The sequence below is a fragment of the Salvelinus alpinus genome, chromosome 22, assembly GCF_045679555.1.
Source record: "Salvelinus alpinus chromosome 22, SLU_Salpinus.1, whole genome shotgun sequence".
Classification (NCBI taxonomy): domain Eukaryota; kingdom Metazoa; phylum Chordata; class Actinopteri; order Salmoniformes; family Salmonidae; genus Salvelinus; species Salvelinus alpinus.
In genome coordinates, this window is record NC_092107.1 from 13893914 (window position 1) to 13908589 (window position 14676).

The following is a 14676-nucleotide window of genomic DNA, read 5'->3' on the forward strand; positions in this document are numbered from 1 at the left end:
ATGTGTAACTCTGTGTTGTTGTTTTGTCGCACTGCTTTGCTTTATCTTGGCCAGGTCGCAGTTGTAAATGAGAACTTGTTCTCAACTGGCCTACCTGGTTAAATAAAAGTTAAATAAATAAATAAATAACGGGACCCTTCTGCTCGTTGGAGAGGACCCTTGAATAAAATCTCAGGAAGTGATGAGCGTGTCGCGCGTTCATCACCACGTCCATGCCAGCAGCAGTGGGAACTTAGAGAGAAGAGAAGGAAGGAGAGAAGGAAGAGAAAGAGGAAGAAGAGAGGAGAAGGATGAGTCTCACCTGCATCCTTTCCAGCATGTCAAAGAACTCGGCAGACTGAAACAAACAGACAAACAGAGGCGATTATTTGACTACAATAATGCCATTGAATGCAGTGATAATGTTGTCCTGGACCAATCTGATCACTAAAGTAGAGTGAACTGTATTTCCTAAATAAGAACAAAATTAATTAATGGTGGATATTTTCACTTAGGGTTCAATTTGCTATAGGTTGAGGTGTGGTTTTGTGATGTCCACAGTGTGAGATGGTTTAGGTCTGACCAAGGGGTTTCTGGGTATTTTCTATGGAAATGGAGCGATATCTGGTCACTGAGGCTACGTTCCAGGCGGACTACATTGAGATGTACAGTACAAGAGCTAACCACATCATGTGATATAGCGATCTGATGCCTGACTAGGCAGTCTGCAATGTAGCCTTGAACATGACCAGAAACCTCTCAAACCCAGTAGTAGCTACAGTTGTCACACCGTGATCACCTCCCAGCTAGCAGCATTTCCACACTGGTTCCCAATACAAGCTCAATGAGCTGAGGCAGAACAGATAAGGAAGAAGAGTCCTACACCCTCTCACACCCATATATATGCAGCATATTATCCAAACACAGATAACCAAGCCCACTCCACTTCCTCAATACAGTCACTCCAGAAAAATAATTGGCTGTTGTTGTGCTCCTAGGAAACTATACTAAAGTTCCGGGTCAAAATATTACTGACAGGACGATGGGGAAACAAGTACAGACAACTAGATATTGGTAGTACATGTAGTGCATTGTCATTGTCGTAATAATCATCAAACAATTCAAATAACTAATGTCAATACGGGAACCACTCTCAGCTGAATGAGAGTGGGGATCAGGAAGTAAGATTGTCATTAACACATGATCCCATTATGAGTAGCTGTCCAAGATTTCTACAACAATATGATGACCTACTATTAATTACAATATATTTCCTTCCAAACATTTTTTAAGTAGGCCCTATGTTAATAGGAGATTAACATGGATTGCAGGGACTCCTGAGTGGCGCAGCGGTCTAAGGCACTGCATCTCAGTGCAAGAGGCGTCACAACAGTCCCTGGTTCAAATCCAGGCTGTATCACATCCGGCCGTGATTGGGAGTCCAATAGGGAGGTGCTCAATTGGCCTAGCGTCATCCGGTGTAGGCTGTCATTGTAAATAAGAATTTGTTCTTAACTGACTTGCCTAGTTAAATAAAGGATAAATATAAAATAAGCAGCTTTTCTGTGTGACCCTGCTTTCCCTATTCACAAACAACACAATGGTGTGGGAAAATACCAGTCGTTATAAATATTATAAATAAGTAAAGGATAAGTCAACAACATTATTTGGATATGAGAGAACAGAATATGAGCTTTAAAAATTTGATTTTAATTTAGTTTCACTTTAATAGGTGATGGACGAAAAACTCTACAAAGAAACAAAAAGGCCTTGACAGTTTTTGACTTGAAGAAGATCTATCTTGCATTAAAACATTGTTTTATACAGTGTTGTCCTGGCCTTTTTGTGTCTTTATAATGAAGGCCAGTCAATCAACAAACACAAAGTTCTCTATGTGACAGTCAAATGTCATACTCAGGAAATATGCTAAAGACACAAAGAATGAGGACTACAGACTACAGAAAAGGATGTGGACTACGGGAAAAGGAGGACCGCCTCCATTCTCATCAACGGGGCTGTAGTGGAGCAAGTTGAGTGGGTCGAGAGTTTCAAGTTCCTTGGTGTCCACAACACCAACAAACTATCATAGTTGAAACACACCAAGACAGTCGTGAAGAGGGCACGGCAATGCCTGTTCCCCCTTGGGAGACTGTAAAGATTTGGCATGGGGCCTCAGATCCTCAAAAAGTTATACAGCTACACCATCGAGAGCATCCTGACTGGTTGCATCACCGCTTGGTATGGCAACTGCTCGGCCTCTGACCGCAAGGCGCTACAGAGGGTAGTGCGTACGGCCCAGTACATCACTGGGGCCAAGCATCCTGCCATCCAGGACTTCTATACCAGGCAGCCCTGAAAATTGTCAAGGACTCCAGCCACCCTAGTCGTAGACTGTTCTCTCTGCTACTGCACGGCAAGCGGTACCGGAGCGCCAAGTCTAGGTCATAAAGGCTTCTTAACAGTTTCTACCCCCAAACCATTAGACTCCTGAACAGTTAATCAAATGGCTACCCAGACTATTTGCATTGTCCCCCACCCCACCACCCATTTCTACGCTGCTGCTACTCTCTGTTTATTATCCATGCATAGTCACTGTACCTCTACCTACATGTACATATTACCTCAATTACCTCGACTCTGTACTGGTTCCACCTGCATAAAGCCTCACTACTGTTATTTTATTGTTGCTCCTTAATTATTTGTTACATTTTTCTTTTTTTTCTTTCTTAAAACTACATTGTTGGTTAAGGGCTTGTAAGTAAGAATTTCACTGTTGCATTCGGCACACGTGACAAATATAATTTGATTTGATGAGGAACACAATCAACTACATTGTTTGAATCACAGGTTTCAAGGTTGGCAAGTAGAGACAGCCAAAGCAAACCTGAGCAGAAATACACGAGGCACCGGCAAAATGCATCTGTTCATACAGTGAGCCTAATGGCATTTAAATGTACTTTTTATGTCAGATTTTATGCAGACACTAATGACAAAGCTAAACACAAATGCTTTGAAAGGTGTGGGCTTCAACAAGTCACTCTGACATTAGTGCTGGCCTATCTACACAGGTACTGATAACCCCTTATCAACGCAGCCAGTAAATCCACGGCATTACAGCAACATGTTATATCATAGTCGAACACCACCAGCAATACCACTAAACACACCAAGACCTAGAAAACCTATGTTTTACCTTCAGATATACAACCTGGTACTCTGTAAACCAGGAAAAGGATCCATTTCAAAACATCTCTTTACTTTCCCGGGATATCCAATCCACCTGAGCTCAGGTGAACATGCTAATCCCACAGCTGTCAGTGCAGTGGGAGTTATCGTTTAGTTATTCATTAACCTGCCACGGTGTCCCAAACCCACATAGCTAGTCCCACAGAGTCAACACAGAGAGGCAGGCTCACGCAGCCCTACAGATGGGCACTGTAACCTTGGTGATTCATCGTCGTCCCCCGTCTGAGGTGAGAGAACTGCTGAGGGCCACTGGGGGCTGTGGTGGGCCTCCTAGGGGCCAGACGGAGGTCTATCAATCGGACGCCAATCAGAGAGGAACCGTGACGTGAGCGGAGCGTGGAGAGGCTGAGAACCAAGGTGCAAAAATCGGTCTGTCTGTCCTCCTCTGCCTCCAAGGCTGGCCCACCACAGAGTCTAGATGTAAAATACCAATCTATCGGTCTGTCTGTGCTGCTCGCTCTCTCTCTCTCTCTCTCTCTCTCGCTCTCTCTCTCTCTTATCTCCCGGGGCAACCTGCTGCACCCCGCTGTCCACACCAAGATTAGAGGGAAGGACTGGCACTGGGAGGATTCTAACACCACGGTCTCCGGGCGCTCAGCACGTAACCCATATTCACTCACAGCACTAGTGCTGCTTTTCGAGTGTAACACCAGCGTTCCACTAGTGTGTAATACCCACCCTGATGTAATGCTAGGGAACTTGTGTTTCCATCGCTAGGGCTGACAGTGAGGACTAGTGAAGAGCAGAATCAACAACCTCTGCAGAATCAAAACACGTGCTTAATGAGAAGGTGTTAAAGTTCCCAAGTGAGCCTTTGTTATGTAAATGCAGCTGAAAAGTACCAGTGGCCTGGCTTTGGCCCAAGTGAGAGCAGGTCCACGGGGGCCATGGCGCATTGAGACCCGGAAACAGAAGATGGAAACAGAAAAGTCTGAGCCTTTTGGGTAAAACACTGGCGTACCATTGAATACACTTAAATGTAAAACCTGTCAAACTAGGTCTTACTATCTGCAGATGTTATCACAGGTGCAGCGAAATGGTTGTGTTTCTAGCTCCAACAGTGCAGTGTGTCCCTAGTCTCTTACCGTCAACAGCATAGACACATGCATAAAACTCTTTCTCACTGCAAACCTTCTTTCATTCACACTGTTTTTGCCTGTGCAGATGTTTCTCTCAAGCAAATGTACCAGTTGTCAGGTATTTACAAATGAAGCAGTCACACGATATTGGAATGCGCTGTTAGTCCTCCTGTATCACAACACCGCAATACACATTCTGGCTCCTCAGTCGGACTAGAAGAAACAGGCATAAACTGTTTCCTCGCTCTCTCTTCCTCTTCTTTCATGACCTGGTCTTCACCTCCTTCATTTCCTTTATATCTGCCTCAAACAACCCTTTCTTCAACAGCAACAAAAACCTCCCTCGTCCTTCACTTTGTCCTTGAAAAATGGAAGAACTTAGTTCTGCTACGTTCAGCTTTCTCTTATTTCATTCAAAGCCCCAGACAGGAGTGTCAAGTCCTGTTGTTCCCGGACTAAGTGGAACAGCTCCTGCCTGTGTGTCTACCCACATTTACTTTCGTCCTCATTCACTCTTCTAATTTGAACGTCTGCCTCTGGTTCAGGACAAGGAACTACGGAAACATTTTCAATAAACTATTTACACACTTTAGTTTTGTCTTAGAATGAGTAAGGCTTGAGACTTGGGAGTGGTTCCTTATCAAAATGATTCATTATATAGCAACATGCGCGCGTGAGCACACACACACACACACACACACACACACACACACACACACACACACACACACACACACACACACACACACACACACACACACACACACACACACACACACACACACACACACACGCGCGAAGGACTCTATCAGAGAGGTGTCAGCCTGGCAGGATTGTAGGTAGGTCTGGAACAGCAGCAAACATGCTATGCCACACCAGCTACTACCAGTGACTAGCACAACCCCAGCGGGCTGAATTGGGTGCAGATGATGTCATTACAACCAGATGAGGTCATTGAATCGGCAAGCATAGAAATGGAGCACATAGAATAGATCCACTGCTTATCAAATTGGCTTTCAATGAGAATGACAGATCTATAACCCACATTTGAATGTGAATTTGTCGGGTCGGCCCACAGAAGCTACGTGTACTGAACCTTTAAAGAGCATCGGAACGCAGCGACATGTGTTTCTCTGTTGCTCATAAAGAAAAACTAGACTTCAGTCTTGGGGGTGTGGTTCGATGTGGCAGTTACTGATGTTTGTCCCACATGAGACACCATAGGAACAAAGACCATATTTCTTCCTCAACATAGTCTGAAGGAATCTATGTAAGATTTTAAATTTTTGCACAACGTGCTGTCTTGTGTGAACAAAGTCAGATCCGCTGCTCTGATGGGCAGGTCTGTCTCACTGCACTGTATGTGTGTTCTGCGATGGGATTGAATAGAGCGCAATCACCACAGATGTGTATCTCGTGTTAATGGGCAAGTGACCATTGTCAAAATCAAAAACCCAACCCTCAAATAAGTCATGACAACTCACTTGCAAAACTCAGGTTTGGAGGAGACTAATTTTATTAACAAAATTATCCCATTTACACTTTGTAGTCAATTTTGAAACTAGATTAAATGTTCCACATAGGCCGTTTTCTATCAGAGAAGTTGTTTCTTTCCTTTTAGTTGCGCTTTAAATACCCAGTCAATATCATCACCCTGTGTAAATGACTGGTCAATTGATTGATTATGAATCATCCCAAATCAAATCCTATTTTATTTGTTACGTACAGTACACAGTTTACAGCCGGTATAAAATGTGCAGCTAAATGCTAGTATGCTAGCTCCCTCAATAGTGCAGTACAATAATCAATAATAAAGAAACAATTATAAGTAACAGAAGAGGTAGTATGCATAGTAACAGCCTCATACTGTATGTACACTATAGGATATTGCGGTAGGCAGTCATTGTAAATAAGAATTTGTTCTTAACTGACTTGCCTAATTTAATAAAAAATACAGAAAAGATCATTGTTGAGCTCTCCATCTCTGTGCCATACGGATTCCCCTTTCCCTGCTTCACTCTTTCTATTTCTCTGTATGCTACACTTTCAAATCCTTAACTCTCTCTTTCAACTTCTCTCCCACTTCCTTGTTTATCTCTCGCCCTCCTCCTTGCAGACTAGAAAAGGGGGGCTAGCCTGTTTCGAGGTGATACTGCACAGCATCCTTCACCGAAAACCATCTATTTCTCTTTCATCGTTTATTCAATCAACCTTTAAAACCATCTATTTCTCTTTAATCGTTTATTCAATCAACCTTTAAGAGCAGTCTATTTCTCATTTTGGGGCAGAATACATTTCAAGAGACTTACTATAATCAGAGAGCGCACAGATTCTTTTTCTTTTTCACTTCAGATACTTGTTTTCAAACAGTATACTCTCTCTCCCTATATATATATATAGGCAGTGCGTTCGGAAAGGCCCTTCTTCCCCCGATTGCTCAGTTTCGACGGGCGGCCAGCTCTAGGAAGAGTCTTGGTGGTTCCAAACTTCTTCCATTTAAGAATAATGGAGGCCACTGTGTTATTGGGGACCTTCAATGCTGCAGAAATTATTTGGCACCCTTCCCCAGATCTGTTTCCTCGACACAATCCTGTCTCGGAGGACATGCACTGTCAACTTTGGGACCTTATATAGACAGGTGTGTACCTTTCCAAATCAGGTCCAATCAATTGAATTTACCACAGGTGGACTCCAATCAAGTTGTAGAAACATCTCAAGGATGATCAATGGAAACAAGATGCACCTGAGCTCAATTTCGAGTCTCATAGTAAAGTGTCTGAATAGTTATGTAAATAAGGTATTTCAGTTTTTTTCGAAAAAATATGTTTTTGGTTTGTCATTATGGGGTATTGTGTGTTGATTGATGAGGGGGAAAACTATTTAATCCATTTTAGAATAAGGTTGTAATGTAACAAAATGTGGAAAAAGGGAAGGGGTCTGAATACTTTCCGAATTCACTGTATATTATTTGTTATTATTTTATTTCACCTTTATTTCACCAGGTAGGCCAGTTGAGAACAAGTTCTCATTTACAACTGCGACCTGGCCAAGATAAAGCAAAGCAGTGCGACAAAAACAACACAGAGTTACACATGGGATGAACAAACGTACAGTCAATAACACAATAGAAAAATCTATATACAGTTTGTGCAAATGTAGTAAGATTAGGGAGGTAAGGCAATAAATAGGCCAGAGTGGCGAAATAATTAAAATTTAGCATTAACCCTGGAGTGAAATAATGTGCAGAAGATGAATGTGCAAGTAGAGATACTGGGGTGCAAAGGAGCAAAAAATAAATAACAATATGGGGATGAGGTAGTTGGGTGGGCTATTTACAGATGGGCTGTGTACAGGTGCAATGATTGGTAAGCTGCTCTGACTGGCCGGTTCCCCTCTCTCCACTGGGATTCTCTGCCTCTAACCCTATTACAGGGGCTGAGTCACTGGCTTACTGGTGCTCTTTTCATGCCGTCCCTAGGAGGGGTGCGTCACTTGAGTGGGTTGAGTCACTGACGTGATCTTCCTGTCTGGGTTGGCGCCCCCCCTTGGTTTGTGCCGTGGCGGAGATCTTTGTGGGCTATACTCGGCCTTGTCTCAGGATTGTAAGTTGGTGGTTGAAGATATCCCTCTAGTGGTGCGGGGGCTGTGCTTTGGCAAAGTGGGTGGGGTTATATCCTTCCTGTTTGGCCCTGTCCGGGGGTATCATCGGATGGGGCCACAGTGTCTCCTGACCCCTCCTGTCTCAGCCTCCAGTATTTATGCTGCAGTAGTTTATGTGTCGGGGGGCTAGGGTCAGTTTGTTATATCTGGAGTACTTCTCCTGTCTTATCCGGTGTCCTGTGTGAATTTAAGTATGCTCTCTCTAATTCTCTCCTTCTCTCTTTCTTTCTCTCTCTCGGAGGACCTGAGCCCTAGGACCATGCGTCAGGACTACCGGGCATGATGACTCCTTGCTGTCCCCAGTCCACCTGGCCTTGCTGCTGTTCCAGTTTCAACTGTTCTGCCTGCGGCTATGGAACCCTGACCTGTCCACCGGACGTGCTACCTGTCCCAGACCTGCTGTTTTCAACTCTCTAGAGACCGCAGGAGCGGTAGAGATACTCTTAATGATCGGCTATGAAAAGCCAACTGACATTTACTCCTGAGGTGCTGACTTGCTACACCCTCGATAACTACTGTGATTATTATTATTTGACCATACTGGTCATTTATGAACATTTGAACATCTTGGCCATGTTCTGTTATAATCTCCACCCGGCACAGCCAGAAGAGGACTGGCCACCCCTCATAGCCTGGTTCCTCTCCAGGCATCTTCCTAGGTTTTGGCCTTTCTAGGGAGTTTTTCCGAGCCACCGTGCTTCTACACCTGCATTGCTTGCTGTTTGAGGTTTTAGGCTGGGTTTCTGTACAGCAATTCGAGATATTAGCTGATGTACGAAGGGCTATATAAATACATTTGATTTGATTTGATTACGATGCTTAAAGTTAGTGAGGGAGACTCCAGCTTCAGTGATTTTTGCAATTCGTTCCAGTCATTGGCAGCAGAAAACTGGAAGGAAAGGCGGCCAAAGAGGAGTTTGCTTTGGGGATGACCAGTGAAATATACCTGCTGGAGCGCGTGCTACGGGTGGGTGCTGCTATGGTGACCAGTGAGCTGAGATAAGGCGGGGCTTTACCTAGCATTGACTTATAGATGACCTGGAGCCAGTGGGTTTGGCGACGAATATGAAGTGAGGGCCAGCCAACGAGAGCGTACAGGTCGCAGTGGTGGGTAGTATATAGGGCTTTGGTGACAAAACGGATGGCACTGTGATAGACTGCATCCAATTTGCTGAGTAGAGTGTTGGAGGCTATTTTGTAAATGGCATCGCCGAAGTCAAGGATCGGTAGGATAGTCAGTTTTGCGAGGGTATGTTTGGCAGCGTGAGTGAAGGATGCTTTGTTGCGAAATTAGAAGCCGATTCGAGATGTAATTTTGGATTGGAGATGCTTAATGTGAGTCTGGAAGGAGAGTTTACAGTCCAACCAGATATATATACTGTATAGAAATAACGCCCCTACATTAAAATAGTCCACAGAAAGACAAGTGTTGGATCTTATTGAACCTGGCAGCTCTCTCTGCCTCTCTACACTCCAGAATGACCTCGAAAGTTTAAATTTACATTTTATTTTACTATGCAAGTCAGTTAAGAACAAATTCTTATTTTCAATGACGGCCTAGGAACAGTGGGTTAACTGTTGGTTCAGGGGCAGAACGACAGATTTGTACCTTGTCAGCTCGGGGATTCAAACTTGCAACCTTTCGGTTACTAGTCCAATGCTCTAACCACTAGGCTACCCTGCCGCCCCAGTGAAGGAAGCCCATCCAGGCCTCACAGAGCTGACTCACTATGCGTCATACACACTATTCCTTTTATAATGCACTACTTTTGGCAAGGCTCTGGTCAAAAGTAGTGGACTATATAGGGAATAGGATGCCATTTGGGACAAAGAAGGAGTCTGCTCCCAGGCCCAGTCAGTGTGACGTTCTGTCTGCCACTGACTAAGCTGCCTTATTCCTGTGACGATTGCAACACTAATAGAATACATGTAAATGCTATCGTGGTTCCTCTCAGAGGTGTTCTGATTGGCCAGGTTCAGACAGGTTCAGTGCACTGACACCATTTTCAGTTTTTCACATTGTTGCACAAAGCCAAACAATACCATGCTCACTTGGGTGTTTACTTTCCACACTGTCCTATCCAGCACGGTTCCAGCAACTATGGTGGATGGGTAACCAGGCCAGCTTGGCTCGGTAGTGTGAAAATAGTACGATGAGTGAAACGGGCACCAGGTGCTACGTGTCCTACCTTCATGGTGGGCGGGGCGGTGCGGGGGGGCGAGGGGGGGCAATCTCCCAAGGGCACATTGGAGATGGTCAGCAGTTCCTGCTTCCTGGAACACATCAAACACAACAAAGAACATTATAATAAGGCATCATGTCACATACAGAGGCACAATGAAAGTACACAGGATCGATGCTGCATCACATCTCACCCTACTTCACTGAGATGCTAGGGTGGGAGGTAGATGGGAGAAATGTCATTCCTTTAGACTGTGCAGCAGCTGGTTGGGCCAGGCCTATTTATAGTCCATGTATATAACGTTGGCTCAGAGTTACTACTCCAGTCATGTGGTCAGGAAAACCCCCAAACCCTACTCATACTCCTAGAAGGAGAGAAAGGCTGTCTCTGAGACTAAAGACTAGATCTCCAACATATCCAGCCAACTGAAGTAGTGGGTGTCCAGTGAGTTTGTGGGGCTTGCATCTCTCTCTCTCTCTCTCTCTCTCTCTCTCTCTCTCTCTCTCTCTCTCTCTCTCTCTCTCTCTCTCTCTCTCTCTCATATTTGACAAATAAAGTTTGATTTGATTTATCTTTAAAGAATTGGAGTATAACCGACTGCAATAAACACACTCTCTCTCTCCCCATCGCTCTCTCTCTCTCTGCCCATCTCTCTCTCTCTCTCTCTCTCCCCATCGCTCTCTCTCTCTCTCTGTCTCTCTCTCTCTCTCTGCCCATCGCTCTCTCTCGCTCTCGCTCTCCCCATCGCTCTCTCTCTCTCTCTCCCCATCGCTCTCTCTCTCTCTCTCTGCCCATCTCTCTCTCTTTCTCTCTCTCTCTGCCCATCTCTCTCTCTCTGCCATCTCTCTCTCTCTCTTTGGGAGAAGAGGTCTGTGGAGAGTGTATGTAGTAGCCGAGAGGCCCGATAATGACTCCCAATCAGATGCTTAGTGACTAACTGAGGTGGTTGTTGAGAGGCCCCCAGGGGAATCCGGGGGCTGAGAATGATCACACATTAAGAGGTGTTCATTGATCAAGAGGAGACAGAGTGGGGATTCAGAGGTTGATGTGAGAGGCGAGACACACAGTTTTGTAATTAGTAACATTCTCTTGACAAGAGTTATTAAGACGGTTATCGAACACTGGATTTCATTCCCAGCCTCTGTTTTCCCCTCTCGTGTGTCAAGTCAGTGTGGTCCAAGCCTTAATGTGGACTGGAGAGACCACACTCATTTAGTTTATTGCAGTTGGTTATACTCCATCTATTTAAACTCTTATACTCCAACTGTTTATACTTATATTTCCCTCACTAACTTTAAACATCAGCTATCTGAGCAGCTAACCGATCGCTGCAGCTGTACATAGCCCATCTGTAAATAGCCCACCCAATCTACCTACCTCATCCCCATATTGTTTTTATTTACTTTTCTGCTCTTTTGCACACCAGTATTTGTACTTGCACATCACCATCTGCTCATCTATCACTCCAGTGTTCATTTGCTAAATTGTAATTACTTCGCTACTATGGCTTATTTATTGCCTTACCTCCTCACGCTATTTGCACACTCTGTATATAGACTTTCTTTTTTTTCCTATTGTGTTATTGACTGTACGCTTGTTTATTCCATGTGTAACTCTGTGTTGTTGTTTGTGCCGCACTGCTTTGCTTTATCTTGTCCAGGTCGCAGTTGTAAATGAGAACTTGTTCTCTACTAGCTTACCTGGTTAAATAAAGGTGGATTGTTTTAGATATAAACAACAACAAAAAAAGATAAATAGAAACATTTGAGTTAAGAAAATATTTACTAAATAAACTAACGGAGAAAAAAGTAACACAATAAAATATCAATAACAAGGCTATATATACAGGGGGTACCGGTACCGAGTCAATGTGCGGGGGTACAGGTTAGTCGAGGTAATTGAGGTAATATGTACATGTAGGTAGGGGTAAAGTGACTATGCATAGATAATAAACAGAGTGTAGCAGGAGCGTAAATAAAAAGGGCGGGTTTTGGTCAATGCAAATAGTCCGGGTAGCCATTTGATTAGCTGCTCAGCAATCTTATGGCTTGGGGGTAGAATCTGTTAAGGAGCATTTTGGACCTAGACTTGGCGCTCCGGTACCGCTTGCCGTGCGGTAGCAGTCTATGACTAGGGTGGCTGGAGTCTTTGGCATTTTCTTGGGCCTTCCTCTGATACCGCCTGGTATAGAGGTCCTGGATGGCAGGAAGCTTGGCCCCAGTGATGTACTGAGCCGTACGGACTACCCTCTGTAGAGCCTTGCGGTCGAATGCCGAGCAGTTGCCATACCAGGCGGTGATGCAACCAGTCAGGATGCTCTCGATGATGCAGCTGTATAACTTTTTGAGGATCTGAGGACCCATGATAAATATTTTCAGTCTCCTGAGGGGGAATAGGCATTGTTGTGTCCTCTCCACAACTGTCTTGGTGTGTTTCAACCATGATAGTTTGTTGGTGATGTGGACACCAAGGAACTTGAAGCTCTCAACCTGCTCCACTACAACCCAGCCAACGAGAATGGGGGCGTGTTCAGCCCGCCTTTTCCTGTAGTCCACGATCATCTCCTTAGTCTTGATCACGTTGAGGGAGACGTTGTTGTCCTGGCACCACACTGCGAGGTCTCAGACCTCCTCCCTCCAGGCTGTCTCATCATTGTCGGTGATCAGGCCGACCACTGTTGTGTCATCTGCAAACTTAATGATGGTGTTGGAGTTGTGCTTGTTCACACAGTCATGGGTGAACAGGAAGTACAGGAGGGGAATAAGAACACACCCCTGAGAGGCCCTGTTGAGGATCAGCGTTGCAGATGTGTTGTTGCCTACCCTTACCACCTGAGGGTGGCCCGTCAGGAAGTCCAAGATCCAGTTGCAGAGGGAGGTGTTTAGTCCCAGGGTCCTTAGCATAGTGATGAGCTTTGAGGGCACTATGGTGTTGAATGCTGAGCTGCAGTCAATGAACAGCATTCTCATGTAAGTGTTCCTTTTGTCCAGGTGGGAAAGGGCAGTGTGTAGTGCAATAGAGAATCCATGGGGCGGAATGCAAATTCGAGTGGGTCTAGGGTTTCCTGGATGATGGTGTTGATGTGAGCCATGACCAGCCTTTCAAAGCACTTCACTTCATGCAGGTTGCCTTGGTGTTCTTGGGCACAGGGACTATGCTGGTCTGCTTGATACATGTAGGTATTACAGACTCAGTCAGGGACAGGTTGAAAATGTCAGTGAAGACACTTGCCAGTTGGTCAGCGCATGCTCCGAGTACACGTCCTGGTAATCCATATGGCCCTGCGGCTTTGTGAATGTTGACTTGTATAAAGGTCTTACTCACATCGGCTACGGAGAGCGTGATCACACAGTCGTCCGGAACAGCTTGTGCTCTCATGCATGCTTCAGTGTTGCTTCCCCCGAAGCGTACATAGAAGTCATTTATCTCGTCTGGTAGGATCGTGTTCTGCCTTGCCGATGCACAGAAAACCCAGCAAACTGTATATTATCCATGTCGTCGTTTAGCCACACCTCAGTGAAACATAAGATAATACAGTTTTTAATGTCCCGTTGGTAGGATAGTCTCAAACGGAGCTCATCCAGTTTATTCTCCGATGATTGCACGTTGGCCAATAGGACGGATGGTAGAGGCGGGTTACCCACTCACCGACAAATTCTCACAAGGCACCCGGATTTGCGTCCCCTGTACTGGCGTCTCTTCATGTAAATGACAGGGATTTGAGCCCGGTCCGGTATCAGCAGTAAATCCTTTGCGTCTGACTCATTAAATAAAAAAATCTTTGTCCAGTTAGAGGTGAGTAATCGCTGTTCTGATATCCAGAAGTTATTTTAAGTCATAAGAGACGGTGGCAGAAACATTAAGTACAAAATAAATCAAATCAAATCAAATGTATTTGTCACATACACATGGTTAGCAGATGTTAATGCGAGCGTAGCGAAATGCTTGTGCTTCTAGTTCCGACCATGCAGTAATATCTAACAAGTAATATAACCTAACAATTTCACAACAACTACCTTATACACACAAGTGTAAAGGAATGAATAAGAATATGTACACAAAAATATAAACAAGTGACAAACAACGCGAAAAAACACACAAAATAGCAAAATAGGTTAGGAGTAAAACGGCAGCCATCCCCTATGGCGCCATTCCTTAGCTAGCAGCTGAAATAAACGGTAAAAAAATACTATAGAATTAAGATAACAACACATGCAAAAGGTTTGTAGGACATTCTTCCCTAATTTCAGTACTCAATATCAATACCAGAAGAAACTTGATGGGAAGAAAAACCTCAAAAGCACAATGACGACATCATCAAAAGGCTAAAGTATTGCAGGAGGAAATTCTACCTGAGATCAATAGTGGATATCAATATCAGAGAGATACATAACACGCAGTACTGTAACTCCATCTGCTTCACAGTAAGTGGAACAAGGAGACCAACCCGCAACTTATTGCTCTGGTATTTGGGAACTAATTTAGCCGTCTCGCCATTGGATAATGTAATAGCTTCAACGTGTGAAGGA

General features: G+C 44.5%; 1 protein-coding gene across 16 annotated transcripts in view; it reads right to left on the bottom strand.

Annotated features, from left to right (window-relative positions):
• The window catches only part of LOC139549040 (rap1 GTPase-activating protein 2-like), a 96819-nt gene that overhangs the window by 25252 nt on the left and 56891 nt on the right, over positions 1-14676 (bottom strand). For 8 of the 16 annotated variants that reach the window (XM_071359108.1, XM_071359110.1, XM_071359123.1 and 5 more), the window contains 2 exons: positions 10154-10238; positions 302-337 (listed from right to left, as the gene is read on the bottom strand). In XM_071359108.1, coding sequence (XP_071215209.1) covers positions 302-337; positions 10154-10238 — 121 coding nt within the window. Of the gene's footprint in view, positions 1-301; positions 338-3172; positions 3736-10153; positions 10239-14676 lie in introns of those variants that run through there. The other 8 variants (XM_071359115.1, XM_071359116.1, XM_071359111.1 and 5 more) reach the window with 6 other exon arrangements.